General features: G+C 30.1%; 4 protein-coding genes across 15 annotated transcripts; 2 read left to right on the plus strand and 2 right to left on the minus strand.

Annotated features, from left to right (window-relative positions):
- Positions 1–344: 344 nt before the first annotated feature.
- Positions 345–1,053, minus strand: LOC143153461 (uncharacterized). The gene is made up of 2 exons (XM_076324721.1): positions 712–1,053; positions 345–477 (listed from the first exon to the last, which is right to left on the minus strand). Exons 1-2 carry the CDS (start codon positions 884–886, stop codon positions 407–409), a joined length of 246 nt encoding a protein of 81 aa, XP_076180836.1. The 5' UTR covers positions 887–1,053; the 3' UTR covers positions 345–406.
- Positions 1,054–1,103: 50 nt separating this feature from the next.
- Bai (transmembrane emp24 domain-containing protein bai) lies at positions 1,104–3,290 on the minus strand. The gene is made up of 5 exons (XM_076324714.1): positions 3,003–3,290; positions 2,628–2,772; positions 2,487–2,557; positions 1,811–1,937; positions 1,104–1,732 (listed from the first exon to the last, which is right to left on the minus strand). The coding sequence occupies exons 1-5, from the start codon at positions 3,171–3,173 to the stop codon at positions 1,611–1,613; spliced, it is 636 nt and encodes a 211-aa protein (XP_076180829.1). The 5' UTR covers positions 3,174–3,290; the 3' UTR covers positions 1,104–1,610.
- On the plus strand, positions 3,168–9,755 carry LOC143153440 (uncharacterized). 10 transcript variants are annotated; one of them, XM_076324655.1, is made up of 10 exons: positions 3,168–3,505; positions 4,210–4,331; positions 4,415–4,868; positions 5,782–5,917; positions 6,865–7,135; positions 7,443–8,062; positions 8,126–8,269; positions 8,341–8,490; positions 8,593–9,153; positions 9,231–9,755. In XM_076324655.1, the coding sequence occupies exons 1-10, from the start codon at positions 3,412–3,414 to the stop codon at positions 9,664–9,666; spliced, it is 2,988 nt and encodes a 995-aa protein (XP_076180770.1). In that variant the 5' UTR covers positions 3,168–3,411; the 3' UTR covers positions 9,667–9,755. The 10 variants fall into 10 exon arrangements, with proteins under 10 accessions (XP_076180770.1, XP_076180777.1, XP_076180772.1 ...); XM_076324662.1 differs by having other exon boundaries at positions 4,210–4,326; XM_076324657.1 differs by having other exon boundaries at positions 3,168–3,490.
- A 321-nt stretch (positions 9,756–10,076) lies between these two features.
- On the plus strand, positions 10,077–16,027 carry Afti (aftiphilin). Of its 3 annotated transcripts, XM_076324674.1 has the most exons (8): positions 10,077–10,249; positions 10,821–10,937; positions 11,004–12,337; positions 12,411–12,623; positions 12,711–12,857; positions 13,058–13,118; positions 13,405–13,533; positions 13,679–16,027. In XM_076324674.1, the coding sequence occupies exons 2-8, from the start codon at positions 10,835–10,837 to the stop codon at positions 14,242–14,244; spliced, it is 2,553 nt and encodes an 850-aa protein (XP_076180789.1). In that variant the 5' UTR covers positions 10,077–10,249; positions 10,821–10,834; the 3' UTR covers positions 14,245–16,027. The 3 variants fall into 3 exon arrangements, with proteins under 3 accessions (XP_076180789.1, XP_076180790.1, XP_076180791.1); XM_076324675.1 differs by lacking the exon at positions 13,405–13,533 and having other exon boundaries at positions 13,670–16,027; XM_076324676.1 differs by lacking the exon at positions 13,405–13,533 and having other exon boundaries at positions 13,679–16,021.
- The last annotated feature ends 1,730 nt before the right edge of the window (positions 16,028–17,757 follow it).

The raw sequence follows: 17,757 nt of genomic DNA on the forward strand, positions 1-17,757 counted from the left end.
GCTAAAAGTGTAATCAAAATCAAAATATAATTGATGATGATAATAGTTCCATCAATCATGCCAATGGTCTTGAGTGACACATTTATCATTCAGTCTGTATGAGATATATTGTCCATTTTTAATATTTACCATCTCTTATTTGTTTGTAAACCGTATTTTCAATTCACAGAAAATTTTATTTTACTAAAAATAGATTGAACTATTTTATTTTAAATAAATCACTAAATTTACAATACTGAACAGAGAAATTATCACTTTATATTTTATACTTGTTAGTAAAAGTATCAATCATTCAAATATAATTACAGGTAAATGTATGTCAAAATAAATAGTAAACAAAAAGGTAAAAAATACAACCTTTATATTAGTAAAAATTTGATAAACATATAATTAATATTCTATCGGCTTATCCGTGGTTAAATTGTTTACGAAATGGAGGAAGATCCAAAACTCGGGCAGTGCCAAGGAGTATTAACCCTGGAAAAATACATGATAAAAATTGTTCGCTTTAAATTTATTGTTAAAATATTATTCAAATCGCATGAAGAATAAGCTTAGTTTAAAATTAATAAAAATCTTAGAATTTTTATTCTAAATTTTCGAAATTAGTAGATCAAAGGTTAGGTTGTCTATTAATCAGATATTTGAATTAAGTCATATGTAATATCCTTTTAAATAAAGTTCTTTAATTACAAACAAAGGTTCAATTACCACTTCCAATTGAGTACATTATAGATTTTCCAATATTCTTTTGGAATTTCTTCGCATAATATGAAACATATAAGCCACAACCAATAACACCGCAACCGCTAACAATTCTGCATCCGAAACAATCTCGATTTCGATTATTAATAAATTTATTCACTGTGCCTGTTGTCTCTTTCATTATCACTTTATACAAAAATAATATAATATTTATGAAATATGATAATATAATGAAACTATGCGATAGCAAAATTCCACGATTTTTTAAAGGTTAAGTGTAAATCGCCATGTTTGTTTATTACATCAATTCGAGATTAATCGAGCTTGACTGTATTTTTAAATTTTTCGTGGTTTTTTTTCTTAAAGTGTATATATTTTGGTAATAAAGGTGACTAAAGTAGACTTTTATTTTTATTTGTAAATAAACACGCAAAAAAGTATTATAACACTTTATCTCGCTTATTTAGATAAGTTAAAACGCTATAATTTTTGTTCTCTATATCTTAAATTAAGTATAAACATATTTTAATGATTAATCATTCGTAATTGAACAGTAACTAAATTAATTGTAGTAATCAATAATTATTTATTTTATTTTTGAGAAAAGAATCATATTATTTCTTTAAATCTTTCCTTTATACACCTTCAGTACAATTAATTATTACATTTATAAATTTGAAGGAATATAAAAGAATAATTTAATATGTTCATTGTGTACTTATTTAATCATAACATTATTTGTTGTATTATTTAGGTGTGATCAAACATACAAAGTGTGAGTTGGTCAATTTTTCTCATAATCATGATGATCTGTTTGCAATTGAATTTTGAAAAGTGAATAAATAGAATTTTTTAAAATGTAAAAATTATAAAAAATTTGAGAAATTTCAATTTCGTTTTGTTAGTTATTCAATAAGTTTCTTTGCTTTGAAGAAACGTCTCAGATAGAAAACTTGCCAAGTAGAAAGCACCAAAAGCCAACATGTGGAAAATATGCCAAAATGCAAAACTCGAGTGTTGGTTGCCTCTGAAAATTTAGAACAAAAATATAATTATTATGTATGTTTTGTGTAATAATAACAAGATAATAGTTATCAATTCTTACCATTAGTGTCTCTCATTTCTTCTTCGTTATTCCGCATTCGAGCAAAGTCTTGAACAATAACTTCAGATAAATCTTCTAAACGTTTCAGTTCTACTTCAGAAGGTCTCAGTTTTGCTGCTTCACCTATCTATTAGAAAAATAGATAGTTATTCAAATGTTTTGCTGCTAAAGACAATTAAATTTCAAATTTAAAGTCACCTAAAATTCAATTAGTTAGTCATTTCAACAAGAAATTGATTATGAAATATTTGTTTATATTCTGGAACTACAAGTGATGATATATAGAAAGGATTTAAAACTGTTAGATATAAAGGTTCAATTATTTCTTCCAATCCTAATAATTAAACCTAATTAAAAAATACCTGTACCATTTTTTTAATGTTTTCAGTACAAATTTTCAGTAAAAGATACAGTAATAAATTTTTCTAAATATTCAAACATGTTTAGTGCTTAGTTGATTTCTTTTTCTGATTTTTTTAAATTGAACATATCTACTAGGTTGTTCAATAGTTTTATCAAATGACAAAATTTATTGAACAACCTAGTATATTCTATCAATGATGAAACAGATTTACTGAATGACAATGATTAACTAACAGAAAGTTTGTTTAAAAATATAATTTTTCATTGGCAATATTTTAAATATGTAATTGTTAAAGTTGTCAAAAAAACTTACTTTTTCATAATCCTGTGCTTCAATTCCACGCTTTGTAATTAAATAGATTTCTTGTTTACTCTCTTTTATATCTGAAATATTCTTTTTTTTATAATCACAATCAAACAATTAAATTTTTTGTCAAACACATTTTATACGTACTGGTTGAAAAAGGTGATTGTACAGCATGTGCCATAAAGCAAATTTCAAACATATCATACGTCTCTGTGATAAAAGTGAATTTTAACAATTTTCCTTGAGGTATGTCAGATTTTTGAGATAGGATATGCCCCTTGGAATCTCGTATCTATTACACCAAATCATTATATGTCATTATGGTAACGAAAATTAATAGTTCACAAGGTGATTGATTTAATAAGGTAATATTACTTTAAACAAGATCATGAATTTTATTTGAAACAATCAAACATAGAAGATAACATATGTTAGATAAGGTTAATTGAATATAATCCCAAAATGTTGTAAGACAATAACCATTATCTCGGATTAAACTATAGGAAGCATTTTAGAACTTACAATATATTCAGTTTTAATATCCGGCATGGGAAAAACTTCATATTCTCCAACAACTAAAACATCCGCTTGAACATCTCCTTTTAAGCATTTCAACGAATTCGGTTCGAGGTAAAATCTTATACAATGTGAATATGCGAGTAATGTCACGAAAATAAATAATACGCTTTGCATTTTAAGGCAATCGTGAAACACTACGTTGAATAATTTTCGGCGAAAACTGTAAAAATTAATAGATGTTAACAATAAATCGACATCATATCGATGAGTTGGCAGCCATTAAATATTTTGTATGGATCACGTGACATTTAAGCGAAAAAGGAGACGCACATGTGTAACATGTTAATTCAAAATTTCAACGTATTTGCAAAGTGACGTAAAGTTTCTGAATATTACATAATTGAATAAAATTATGCATCGAACTGTAATGATATGCATTATTGTTTATTTTATGGACGATAAAGCGGATCTGAAAATAAAACTACGTAACTGTGAGAAAACCATTAGTAATTCCTTTCGAAAATTATAAATTTGTAATAATTTTTTAATAAAAATATTGTCATCGATTTTTCAATCATTTATCACATCGATAATGTATAAATGCATTGTATATATCATCCAATCATGATTTTTCATCACGTGGAAACGGATCTTTAAAAATATGAAAATGAAAGTATGTAAGTGCCATCTACGAGCAACGTTAAATTTAATTCAAAGTTTGTCCTACCGTTATTCATAATGCTCAATAAATTACGCTATTATTGACTTAATAGTTATGTTTGTCAATGTACATTGTGAAGATTTCGTTTTAAAGATAAAACAATAACGATTTGTGGATTTTAACTTATTTCTGGAATAAATAGCTAATAATTTTGAAATGGCTACTTTCCAATCTTTTGAAGAAATTTTGGATCAACAATGTAACAAGCTACGAGATTTGCAAACTGCAACGATATTTATTAAAAGTAACATTGAATTTAAAGTTTATTTAAAAGTATATCATTAAATTAGTAATTACAAATTCTTTATTTACATTTGTCATTGTTTTGAGATTTCACATTATTACTGTTCAGTATTTTTATCCAAACAGCGAAATTTGTACTTCTTTCATTTCTTCCTTTTGTTATTTATTTGTTTTATACATATATAACTTCAAAATTGTATATAAATTTGAAATTTTTTATTACATCGATTTTATAATTTCCTGCAGGTAAAAGTGTAATAAAAGAAGAGCTTTTTCAGATGCGCATTAAAGTTTCACATATATCTGATGGCATTAAAGCCATAAGAAGAATATTAGATGAAACAAAGGAACAAAATAATCAATGTAGAGTAAGGTTTTCTTAAATGTTATGAAATACTTTGTTATTTAAATTTTTATTACTATATGTATATTATTCTAATACAAAATCTAGGAGTTGATGTCGCTCATGAAGACTTTGAATGAAAAAAATATTCACATGGAAAGAAACATTCCATCTAAACTAATTTCTGATTATCAGATCACTACAAGTTCTCAAAATAAAATTTATAAAGGAAAAGTTGCAGGAATGTCAGGAACAATAATACAGATTGACTCAGAGCAAGATGAGACTCCTATAATAAACTGCAAAAAAGTATTATTTAATGAACCTGAAGTTTACCCTGTCATACACTTAATAACTAAGGATGAATTTAGTACAATTCCAAAATACATTATTGGAAGACAATCTATAGACTGTTTGAATAGCCTGGTAGACACAATAAATCAGATATTAAACATAAAATATACATTCTTGTCATTGGGCAAAGCTCATGCTAGAAAGCATGGTCATCTGAGTTTGTATCTACATTATAAAAAACAAGAATTGGATATCTGCAGTGATAATGGTAAGATGTTTTTGTCATATCTAAACTTTAATGTGTATAATATTTTAAATAAATTTTTAAATAAAAGTTTAATAACATTTTTTTTTGGTACTTCAAACAAATGGTACATGGAAATATTTCTCTATGTTTGAGCTAAAGATGATGATCCTCTGTAAGATAAAATAGTCAGATATTAATGTATTATGTGCTTGAACAATCTGATGTATTAATAACAACAATGTATTGTGCTAAGTTGGTATGTTTGTCTCTGAAAAATACATTTGGCAGCATAAAACTTATTCACAATACTATAGATACATATATGGTGTTTTGAGCCACAATTAATAAAATACATGTCACTAATATTGTTCTATTAATTGACAGTCTCGTACCTTTTGTGTATCTGTGGTAATGTGAACAAGTTTTGTGCCTCTGAGTGGACCACTCAGATGTAAATATCACATTGTCAGCTCAGCATTACATATTAAAGCATTTTAAAAGTTTCCATAAACATGTTACAATATTTAAAAAAATTTTATTGTTACAATATATATGTGTTTTAGAACTTTACTCTATAGAATTTCATTCTGAAAATTTTGAATATTCTATGTACATTGTGAGACATTTATGGGTAAAATCAGAGGAAAACAAGACTGCAATTCTATAATTACAAATCAGAAAAATTAGAAAAGTTCTCTTATTTGTCTGTACAATTTTAAGTAATGATTAATCTAATATTAGAATCATTCTATTTACTGTTTATAAACATAATTAAAGAGGGTCAGCAGTTTTGGCTAAAACATTGAAGATTATTTCCATGTAATATTTATTCTTATTACAAAGAAAAATATCATTTTTCATACATAACATATGAAATTTAATTATGGTGAATGAATTATTAACAATAATATAGAACTTATCCATTTTATTTCAGAATATGTGTACTTTTTTACTGCAGAAGATTATGAAAAACATACGAAGTTCAAATTGAACAGAATTAAGTTAAATTTACTAGCCGTTTTGCGACATTGCAAACGATTGCAGGAACATAGGGTAAAAAACAATCTGCGGTATGTTATATTAATAAAGTAATATTCATTGACATACAATATATATTAATACATATAGCACATTAAAGAATTGCGTATGAAATGAAAGCAAATTGTAGAAAAATGTATGCAAATGTTCCTGTATTTTGGTTCAGGAATTTTTTTATTTGTGAAAAAGTAATGAACATTTTAGCATGTTTATTATTTTATCTCAATACATTAAGAATAAAACTTTTGTACAAAACATAGAGATTATTACTATATTAATTCAATTATTATTGTTAGTATATTATAAATAGAATGTTATATTATCGCAAATGTTTTATTAAACTAATGGAAGATAATTTTTATATGTTCTGTATTAGTAATAAATTTGTGTAATTCGTATTATTATGTAAATCTATTTATTCAATTTACTGCTAATTAATATTTAACATCATTTTATTAAAATTCGAAATAATATCTCTTTAAGATTTGTTTTTGTTTTGGTTGCCGTGACAGCATATTTACCGGAAATACTCTTCGCGCAAAAAAGTAGGCTCCTTGTCGAATTGTTTCCACGACACAAAGACTCAAGTTTAGTTTGCCATGAAAGAATCCTTCCCTTATCATTTCCAAGGAACGAGGTAATCTACTCCGAAATACTTTCGATCGTACACCTTTCGTTTGAGTTCGCTTGCGAAAAAGAGATGAAGTAGAATTTTGAGGATTCTTTTACTTATGTATAATTTAACAATAAGAATAATTTCTTAAGTACTACATGGTAAATAAATAAAGTTGTAAATAAGCAAACTGATAATTAATAAAATATATGGAATTAAATTATACAAGAAATAGATAAATTATTATTGGATTGTCATTAAATCGATGCATTACTAATTTATTTATTTTTAGCTTATCGCGTTGAAGAAGAAACTTCGTTGCTGACGTAAAATTTCAGATTAAAGAAAAAATATAAAGTTTTCTAGTATGAATATCGGGCGGGCAGAATCAATTAGCACGTTGAGCGAACATGAAGATGAGCTCGACGATTTTGAAGGATCAATCATTTGGTCTCAAGATGAACCACTCTCCTCAAATGAAATTCTTGAATTTACTCCTAATCCTGAGAAACAAAATCAATTTAAATCCTTATGCCGTCTGTGTGCAGCAGAAACTCCTAATCCGATTTATATTTACTCAGAATTTGGAGAGTCTTTACGACTCCTGGATAAAATAAATACATGTCTAAGCATTAAGGTAATTGCTTAGTTATTTTTGAATCATTTAAATTTATTAATTATTTGCATACTTGGTGTTAATAATTTACGAACATTGAAGCTTGATTCTTTTGTCATTTTTTTTATACACAAGTTGTTTATGTCAGTTGTATACTGAAAACAGCAAAATAGCACATCCTTTGAGGATAATAATAATATTATTTTATCATAATAAGAATTAGTATATACTTTGTGTGTAATAATTTGCTTTTTAGAAAATTGGTTGAATTTTAATTCATTGTTTCTTATAATCAACATCAAATTACAATAAAATTTTAATCTTTTAGGTGAAGAAAACAGATCGCCTCCCAAAACAACTCTGCCCAACATGTGTAGAAAAGATTACTTGGTGTAATGAATTTGATGCTCAATGCATCAGAGCTGAAGAAACTCTTCTTGAAATTTTGAAGCATAAACATTCTTTTACAAATAACAAAAATGATGTAAATTCTTTAGAAAATACTGATTTATGTCCACTGTGTATTGAAGGACGTATGCAAATCTATGAAGAAGACAAAGAAAATAGAAAGGATATAGAATTGTACGATAGTGACATTGTACTCGAAAGTAGCGATGAAGAACAAATTCCAAGTTTGCTTAGAGCTGACGAAGAATCTGAAAGTGAGGCTATAACGTTGTTTTGTTTAGGAACCAAACAGAAGTATTTAAAATGTGGTGCTTGCATGAATCTCTATCATACAAAGGAACATCTAGATGAGCACAAATGTAAACCTAATTTGCAATGTACTTCTAAACCATATAAGTGTGACATTTGCTTTGCAACTTTTACATTTGAAGAACGATTGCAATTCCATCAACATTTTCATAAAGATGCAAAAGCGTTATATTGTGAAATTTGCAAAATTACTTTCGGAAAGGAGCTAAAATTATTCTATCATTATAAGAGGTATTGGCAGTATGGATTTCATTTTAAATGTATAGAGAATTAACATTTTCATTTTGTTTTTAGATATCATTGCAAAGATGGTAGAGTATCCTGCTTGCAATGTGGAAAATTATTTGAAAATCAGGACGGATTAAAGAAACATGTTTGTGTAGATGGAAAAACAAGACCTCATGTATGTGAAGTCTGCTCTAAGGGATTCTGTGATGGGTGTGTATAATGACGTTTTAATAAATTAATTTATCTCCAAGGAAATATTCAAATGATACTATTTTCTTTAGATACACTTTAAAACGTCATGTAGTAACTCATCTTCCAGAAAAGCCATACAAATGTCCCGAATGTTCAAAGAGTTTTACACAAAAGTCAAGGTTGAATAAACATGTAGCTGGTCACAGTATCATTTTAGAAAACAGTCAAACAATTTGGAGGTAGTATACTTATTCTTCTTGTATTATTTGATTACAAAGTCTTTGTAGCTTTATGAGGTACAAAAACCATATATTTTTTTAAATAAAATATTCTTTGTAAAGATGCGTTCGTTGTGGAGAAGCTTTTGGAACTTGTGAGACTGCAGACGAGCATTGCAAAATGCACGAGGAGAAAATTAGTCTTATCGAAGAATTACAAGCACTGAAATTGTACCATTGCGAATTCTGTAGCAGTCACTTCGCAGACATGGATCATCTAAAAAACCACCGCGAGTCACATGTTGTGGAAAAACCATATTTATGCAATCAGTGTAGTTCTTCATTTAAATCGTTTGCAGAAGCTGTTCTTCATTGGAAATTACATCCAAGAATATTTAAAGTATTGGTGGTATTTTTGTGTGAAATTTGCGACAGGGATGTTAAAGAATTACCACTGCTTTACAAGCACAAACAAAAGAGGCATCAGCCGATACCTAGGAAGACGGAAAAAGGTGACGAAAAGTTCATTTGTGAACTTTGTGGGGGCATTTTTGCAAGTATAGAAGATTTCCAAGAGCACGGAAAATATAGATGCTCGAAATTTCCCTGTGATATTTGTGGTAGCCTTTTACCAACTGCTAATTCTTTGAATGCGCATAAAAGAAGACATAGTGGACTAAGACCGTATGTACAGAATTATTCTTTTTCATATTATGTTGAAAACGTATAAACAAAAATTACAATATTTAATTCCTGTACAGATATGTCTGTAACATCTGTGGGAAAAGTTACACTCAATCAAGTCATATGTGGACTCATAAAAGGTTCCACATGGGTGTAAAACCATATGCTTGTGAGTATTGTGATCAAAGATTCACAATAAAGCCTGATCTTGCGGACCACACTAGAAAGAAGCACACTAGAGAAAGACCATTTAAATGCGATGTCTGTAACAAGGCTTTTTTAACAGGATCTGTTTTCTATCAACATAGACTAATACACAGAGGAGATCGCAGATACAAATGTCACTATTGTGAGAAAGCATTCACTAGAACAGAAGCTTTGAATAATCATATAAAAATTCATACTGGCGAAAAGCCACATGCCTGTGATGTTTGTGGAAGATGTTTCAGGCAGAAAGGTGACATGAGAAAGCACAGGCGTACACAACACACTGTTAAACAAGACGTAAAATAGATTAAAATAAGATAATTTTTAAATATAATATAGCATAAAGTAGTAGAAGAAATGTTATGTGTATGTTTATCGTATATTTATAGTTTTTATAAATATTACTGTAAAAATAATAAAAGTGTAAATACATATTGATGTAATGTATAATGTATTTGGTATACGATTTGGTTTGTATCTTGGTATACGAAAATTAAAGCAAAAATATTCTCTTTAAACAAATCTGTATTTAACACAATTTCAAATGTTATTTTCTAATTCTAATTTTTCTAAATTGTTAACATTTAGAAGCAAAAATAGTAAACTAATAGAAGTATTACGATCGTTCGTTGTTTTCAACGTATCGATTTGAAAACGCGCAACAGCAGGTGGGAACAGGTGCGCAGAAGCAACACGTATGTGGAGAACAGGTGATACGACCGATGGTCTCGTGATTCCTACTACCGAACCTTGCGGTTCTAACAAGTTGCAATCGTCATTGATCAAGATTGTATGTGTCGATGAAGACCAACTCGAATAAAATCGAAACGATGACGAACAACAGATAAAATAACTTCGACAGGTGCTCCACGTACCTATCTACTCCTTCGTAAGTCAACATTCATTGATGATCTTAAATTTACCTTTTAAGTATTTAACAATTTCAATTTTGTTTATAATGAAACAATTTTTAACCATCTTCAATTTTATCAATACATTTTAGGATTATTTTGACAAATATTTCCACTCGTTATTATTGACACATACCTAACCTAGTTAGATTTGACATATGCGTTTCGTCGCGGTAAAAGATGGAATTTTCAATTTTTGTTAGATATGTTTGTATTACTTTATAGACAAAATAGTAAACATTGTAAATGAATTTCTCGTCTCGCTTCTTATTCTGAGTATATAAGGTTTAATACACTCGAAAATTTATTCGATTAAATATGCGTTGAGAAATGGACAAAGACATTTTGTTTAATTTATATTACTTCAGAAACACGTTGAAATAGCTTGTATTACAATAATTTTAATTAAAGGTAATGAATAGTATGAAAGATTGAATGGAAAATAAAATGCTGAACAAAATTTTATAGTCGTTTTTATGCTTTGCTCTTTGATTAACAAGAAATGGTGATTTAAAATATATCTTATGCAGAACATATTGTACTTTTCAGAACTTGAGTGAAGGATGGCGTTTCCACCACTGGTTAGTTCCACACCTCCTCCCTTGGATAATTTTGGAGATTCAGAGGAAGATGAATTTGGAGATTTTACAACTGGGGGCATAGATGGTAATTATTATGCATTATTGTTAGCAAATTAAAAGACTAATAAACAATCAAATAATTACATTATAGGGTTGTCTGTGTCATCGGATTCACCACATAAACTTATAACACCTATTCAGACACCCTTAATATCACAAAACACATCGCCAAAAGTAAATGGCATTTCAGAGGTATCTGAAGATAATTCTCAACCTTCTGTGGTTTTAAAATCAACTATTTCAGAAGATCTTTTAATTCTTGAGAAAACAGAAGACACTATAAGTGACATTAAATTGAAAACAGAAGTTGAAAACACCAATGAAATGAATAGTTGTAAAAGAAATTTGGAAAGTGTTAACAATAATGATATTGAAAATAGTATAGACAAAATAGTTTTTGGTGGAGTTGGTTTAGCAAGTGAAACTAGTAGTTTTGGGGAAAGCGAACAAGAGGCTTCCCCTAATAATTTGGAGGATGTAGAACCTTTGAGTCTGGATTTGGGAGATCCAACCGCTGCTCCTGATGTAATGCAACCTTTAGACAATGATTTCTATGATTATGAACAATTTGAGGATTCTCAGAATTGGATATCGAATACTGATGTACCTACAGACATTCCAAAAACAGATTATTTAAAATTTTGTGAAACTGAAGATAATTCAAACACTATGAATACCATAAATAAAGATTTTGACATAAATGATAAAAAAGATGTAAATTTAGGTATAAAAAATTCAGTTGAAAAATCAAAAGTAGAAAGTCAATTCATAGAAGACCCAAATGTGCCTGATGTAAAAGATGTCTGCGAATTTGAGGCCAATGATTCAAAATCCATAAATATTAAGAAATCAATCATTTGTTCTGAATCTACTGAAGAGAATTGTTTAGATTTAAATGAATCAAGAAACAAGTCTTTGAATCAAGTAAAAGAAGATGAGGCTGCTAGAGATCTCCATGAATTTTCTGAAAATGAAAATGAAAATGACAATGAAAATAAAAATGAAAATGAAAATGAAAATGAAAATGAAAATGAAAATGAAAATGAAAATGTTGAAAATAATTTCTTATCTTCTGTACCACTGCCAAATATTTCCAACTGTTCAAGTGAAGAATTTGGTGATTTTAAATGCGATTCCAAGCTTGAGACTTCCACCAAGTCCCTCCAGTCTGAGTTTTATGGTTCTTTGAATGATATAAGTGAAAAAAAAGATAAAACAATAGTTGAGGATGATGACTTTGGCGATTTTACGAATTTTTCCGATCAAGCGCAATTTGAAAAAGTTGATATATCTAAAGTACCTGATAAGAATGAGGATGATGATTTTGGTGACTTTAATGACTTTGAATCAGCACTTGAGCAGCCTGTGGTAGAACATGCATCATTCAGCCTGAAGGAATCGATTTCTCGGATAGAAAATAAAAATGTAAGATCATTCTAGAAATTTGTTTTGTTTTGTAATCTCACTATTCCATTGCTATGGTAAAACTTTTCTGCAGGCTGCTAACAAAATAGAAGATATAATAACAACACTGTTTCCAATGGACTCACAAAAATGTGAAATTCAAGTGCAGTCAGTGATAAGCCAAACAGACAAGGTGTGGCAGAGTGTCAAGAGTGTCGAAGAAACAAATGCTTTAACGTACCAATGGGCAAACAGCACCAGCAATAACATGCTGTTGAATTCTCTTGGCATTGACTCTCGTAATATTGTAAGTAAAACTAGTTTGTATATATTATAATCAATAATGGCATATTAATATTTATGTAATACAAGGACAATATTTTATTCTTTTAAGTTATTTGGACCAAGGTGGAATCCAAATGTTCCCAGATTTGCTGCAAATCTTGGTTTTACTCCATTAGAACCAATTAAAGCCACGGTTGATGTTCAACCAACTGCTATAATAAATACCAATAAAACCCAAAGTTTAACCCATTCAGAAGTAAGTGTTTAACTATCAATTGATGCAGTACTTCCATTGTTTCATTCTAATGGAAAAAAAAGGACAATTGGAAAAGTTAATGTACTTTTAAAGAGTAAAATTTTCAAACACATTTATAGCAATTGAACTTCTGCATCAGCATTAAACAACACTACACATAACACGTTCAATTATAATTAATAACAATAAAACCCCATTAGGAAGTACCTGCTGCTCAATTCGATTGGAATAGTTCTGGGCTTGTTAATCCTTTAGAAGCTAGTAAGTATTAAATGTGTGTTTGCATTATTATTTTATTTTGTCTTATTACTGCTTCTTTTCTTACAATGTCATAGTAAGAGTACAAATATCTGTGTAAATACAAAAGCAGATATTTTATTAAGTATACAAAAAGTACTTTTTTTTTCATATAAATATTATATTTTTGAATTAAAATTTTTTATTGATTTTTGTCAGTTGTTTAGCTTTTGTAATATTGCCATTAATTTGTTCCTATGCAATGTATGCTAATCACTGGGTAAATTCTTTGATAAATCGTGCAATCTAGGTGGTGGGTTATCCGCTCTTCTACCTTTGGACTTTTTGTGTCCTTTCGATCCTCTACTAACATCCCACAGTTCCGCCATCTCTGAATCCTATCGTCGACCAAGTAGCGCCAGGAATCCTGTTAATCATCGTAAGTGTTGGGCTTGGTATTCCATAACCTATACGTTGTAGTTAAAAACCTTGAAAGCATTTAATCTTTTCACTACACGTAGCCTATGCGTTCTCCCTAAACTTCAAAGTCACCAGTTTTGAACAAATCTTTTTGGGTGTAACAGATGTCCCAGAAGTGAATGTCAGTCGAGAGCGAAGCAATTCAGCCTCCAAGGCAGAGACAACAGACCCTCTGGAGAACGATGTTCTGAAAATGCAAAAACGTTTGCAGCCTTCTAAAATGATAGAACCTTTACCAGCTCCTCGTGCAACAGATTGGAAGAGGAAAACAGATCATGATATAGGGCATAAACCAAGAAACACTGGTCTCCAGAGAAGTGTCCCAATGGAGAAACCATTCTTGCAAACTGAGAAACAATTTTCAACAAGCGAAAAACATATAACAACTGATAGACAATTTGTGTCAACTGAGAAACAGTATTTGGCGGTTGAAAAATCGAATTTAGGAGATATTTATCGTGGAAAGTCTGTGAATAAGAGATCATCAGGATCTGAAAACGTAGTAATGGATAGGTTTGGACGAGTCATGTCGATACAACCGGAAACGACGCGTGTACTAAATCGCTTGCCAGATATTTCTTTCCTGAGCGCTAGGACTTTACTGCTTGATCGTGAACACAAACAGATCGCTTGTGAGCTGGGTGTTATGAGTCGCAAAATGCCCGGCTGAGTAACGTCGGTCTGAGCGCGAGTTTGAAAGGTCAGGACATTCGATAGATCTCTGCCCTGTGGACGCATCGATATGGCGTAGTAACGAAGGAGAAAAGACGTTCCGTTAACCTTTCAAACCCGCGCTTGGACCGACCTCCGATCCCAGCTTGTTCCCCTTTGAAAATACTGACTGCTAAAGTATTCTGTACTCTTTACTCATGAAACAGGGATTTTGAACGGAGTGTACGAGATATAAAATATCTATTTCCCGTTGAAAAAGAAAGAATAATTGGGGTAGTACACTCTATAATATAGATTTCCTGCTCTTTTCACACGGTAAGAAGTGTGAAATATAAAACTTTTACTTTGTTCGCGAAATGGAGTTGCAATATTTTGTCATTTAAGGCTGCAGCATTGAAAGTTGTTTTTCTAGATGAAATATATATGATTTCAGTTTTCATGACATTGGTAAATGTTGATAACATAAACATCACTGAGAATATGTGATATGGACTTTTTGTAACTAATCATTGTTTCTTTACTTTCTGCTGGTATTGTTATGTACACTGTCGTTACTTGGAATGAGATGTGGACCAATTTATAGTCTATATAGCTCTTGCCAGCTATTTAGTATAATGATGTGATTTTTTGTTTTCAGTCATGTTTTTGCATGTACTATACAGTCTTTGAAAATCATGTGCTTAGTCTTTCATGTGTACTGACTCCGTTTCGTGGATAAGGCATAGAGGTGTGCAAGATAGTGGCGCAGCCAGAAATTTGGGATGGAGGCATGTGATAATACATGATATGTATATATGTGTATGCAAATAAACCAATGTTACAAATTGCTAATCTTATAAATCATTGGGAAAAGAATGTTATTTAATCAAAATTTCTTTAGAGAATTTTGTGTAACTATGTCTCCATGTTCTCTTGTTTGCAAATATCCAATACAAGTATTATTACATACTTAATTCGTATCATTATTTTTATAGAATATCAAATAGTTTGTCTTATGTAAGAAGATGAAATCATATCAGTAAAATATTTCCATATCACTTTATTAACTGTACAGTGATACAGTTGTAAGGAACGATAATTTCGTATTTTCCTGATATATAAAAGGGAGTAATTGTGAATACAAAGAAACTAAAGAAAATAGTTAACAAATGTCATTTTCAAGTATTATGATTGTATGTTGCATCATGTGTACGTAAATAATTGCAATTAGGCCCTTTTCCACATGTATTCTCAGTAATTGTGTTTTTGTACCCTCTGGCCGCGCCACAGGTGCAAGTAGTCCATGATATCGAATGCTCGATGTTCGAGTTTAGATTTAGCTCTAATGTTACATTTGGAGAGAAATGTCATAATTATAAGACGTTCAGAAGTGACTTAAAAGAATGATGATAAGGAGAAACTGTAGATAAACATGAGATACTCGAGTACTCAACGTTTGGTGAGAAACTAATAGAAAATGCTGTTATATTCAATATTTGATAATCGTCATTTTTTAGTAGATCGAGTGTCCTTATCATAGTATAATAATTCCAAAGTTTGCTTAAGTATTTTGTCAGTAATAAGGAAAGAACCAGTCTTGGGTCGAAGATTCAAAGAAAATTGAGGCGATTATAGAAAAAGAGAATGTATATTTGATATGCGTTTTAAGGTAATAGTAATTAAATATTTTAATGTTATGTTATTTGTAATATAATTCCTTCTAAATTTCTTAACTGTGTTGTCAAAGTCGTATTCTAAAGTATCCAAGATTTTAAATAGTTTAATAGTATGTTATTACTTTGATTTATAATTTAGATTCTAATATTGTAGTATTAATATTGTAGGTACTTTTTTATAGGTACTATTTTAGTTATTACCTAAAGCATTTGTTTCATAATATCATTAAGCTGACTACACATTATTAGTTTATTTTTTACATTTACACTTGTTAAATTATAATTGATTTTCTATGTATAAGTAATTGTGGTAATATATACTTTATTAACAATCGCCTCAATTGAGGATAATATAAAAGTAGATGAAGGATAAAAGAAATTATTCTTATTCATTCAATACTTTTATCTTCCATTTACTGCTCATTTATCCAATTATGTTTAAAATCTTCTACGCAAGAATAATGTTCTCTTGCAGATTACAAAAGGTGTTTGGTTATTAATGTATTTAATAAAAAAACTAGTAGCCAGAGCTGAATTGTACAAGACATGGATTACCGTGAAACATACTTTATACCGACTGTTTATAATACAGATCCTGAAATACTTAAATGATATTAGTCAATTCTCATAGTTGTATATGGAAGTACAAACAAATATTCTAAACAAAAGTGGTTCCATTTTGAATAGAATAAGAAGAGAAGGTGGGGTGCACGGGATGTGCCAGTCCTTTTTCCAAATTAACTTTAATCCCGGATTTACAAGACGTGGTAGTATAAATTATTTAAATAACTCAAAGAATGTCAATAAAATTTTGTTTCTGAAAAGATTTATACTTTTCCCAGTTGTTGAACTGGGAGATTCAAAGAGAATTGAGAAATCCAAATCAATTTATAAAGTAATTGTTACAGTTCTGTTTCGTAGTTTAATTCTTTCCAGAATAAATTCTGTTACCATGGAATAAATGTTTGAATGTGACCAATTCTGTTTGAATTGTGTATTTTAATGTTTTTTGAGTTTGACAAGGGTACGTAGAGTCGAGGATGGTTAAAAGGTATTAGAATAATTAGGTTGCATGAAAACCTGTTGAGACTTTGGATGGATAAGTGGTTTGTTATCCAGGCCCTCGAATCGTGCCCATCACTATATATCAGGCGGAGTCGTGCGCCGACTGGTACGGCCAGGTACCAAATGCCACAAGGTCACCACTCGTGTGCCCGTACACATGGAGGAAGGGAACGCGCTCTAGAGGAGGAGCAAGACAGAGAGAGACCTTTATTGTGCGGCTCGGTCTTGCACCCGTAAGGCGCGCAACCAATGAACAGTGAAATAACAGGTGAAAGAACACACACGTTGCGTCGGAGACGGAGAAGACGCCGTTCTCGCAGGGAATAAATTTGTCTAAATTGTTCACCGCTCACCGAGAATTCAAATGATTCACAAACCCTCCTCTGCGTTGGCACGTCATGGTACGGCGTAACTAGTATTCTTTTTTTCTCTCCTAATGATACAGCAATAAATAATACGAACAGATATAAAAAGAAATTTCCGAATATATTTCCTTTTAGTTTCCGAAATATTTCCGTCCGCGATTACATATCGTTAAAAAGTTTCTCCTTCGACAATGTGGCCTCTTATTTGCTTTGTATTTCATTGAAATTTAACGCGTTTCCATTTTAAATGGCGTATTATTTTTTTTAAATATAAAGCGACGAAATAATTTCAGGGTCGAAAGTGGCATCTTCCTCAATTGTCTAAACAGGATGTCGGGGAGGATGTAGGACACGAACAGACATTAAAAATTATGATTCATTCGTAATTTTACGCCTATCGTGCTTTAATGTGCCCGATTTTATCAT

This window comes from Ptiloglossa arizonensis, chromosome 12, assembly GCF_051014685.1.
Source record: "Ptiloglossa arizonensis isolate GNS036 chromosome 12, iyPtiAriz1_principal, whole genome shotgun sequence".
Taxonomy (NCBI): domain Eukaryota; kingdom Metazoa; phylum Arthropoda; class Insecta; order Hymenoptera; family Colletidae; genus Ptiloglossa; species Ptiloglossa arizonensis.

What these genes read in the sequence shown, in the direction of transcription:
- Bai (XM_076324714.1), bottom strand. Translation starts at nt 3,173, where the DNA reads ATGCAAAGCGTATTATTTATTTTCGTGACATTACTCGCATATTCACAT. An exon ending in AAGCACAGGATTATGAAAAA is followed by an intron (nt 1,938 to 2,486) that starts GTAAGTTTTTTT and finishes TTTTTCTAATAG; the next exon opens with ATAGGTGAAGCAGCAAAACT. An exon ending in AGAAATGAGAGACACTAATG is followed by an intron (nt 1,733 to 1,810) that starts GTAAGAATTGAT and finishes CTAAATTTTCAG; the next exon opens with AGGCAACCAACACTCGAGTT.
- LOC143153461 (XM_076324721.1), bottom strand. Translation starts at nt 886, where the DNA reads ATGAAAGAGACAACAGGCACAGTGAATAAATTTATTAATAATCGAAAT. An exon ending in AATGTACTCAATTGGAAGTG is followed by an intron (nt 478 to 711) that starts GTAATTGAACCT and finishes GTATTTTTCCAG; the next exon opens with GGTTAATACTCCTTGGCACT.
- LOC143153440 (XM_076324655.1), top strand. Translation starts at nt 3,412, where the DNA reads ATGCATCGAACTGTAATGATATGCATTATTGTTTATTTTATGGACGAT. An exon ending in GGATATCTGCAGTGATAATG is followed by an intron (nt 4,869 to 5,781) that starts GTAAGATGTTTT and finishes ATTTTATTTCAG; the next exon opens with AATATGTGTACTTTTTTACT. An exon ending in AGACATAGTGGACTAAGACC is followed by an intron (nt 9,154 to 9,230) that starts GTATGTACAGAA and finishes ATTCCTGTACAG; the next exon opens with ATATGTCTGTAACATCTGTG.
- Afti (XM_076324674.1), top strand. Translation starts at nt 10,835, where the DNA reads ATGGCGTTTCCACCACTGGTTAGTTCCACACCTCCTCCCTTGGATAAT. An exon ending in GCATTGACTCTCGTAATATT is followed by an intron (nt 12,624 to 12,710) that starts GTAAGTAAAACT and finishes TATTCTTTTAAG; the next exon opens with TTATTTGGACCAAGGTGGAA. An exon ending in TGTTAATCCTTTAGAAGCTA is followed by an intron (nt 13,119 to 13,404) that starts GTAAGTATTAAA and finishes CGTGCAATCTAG; the next exon opens with GTGGTGGGTTATCCGCTCTT.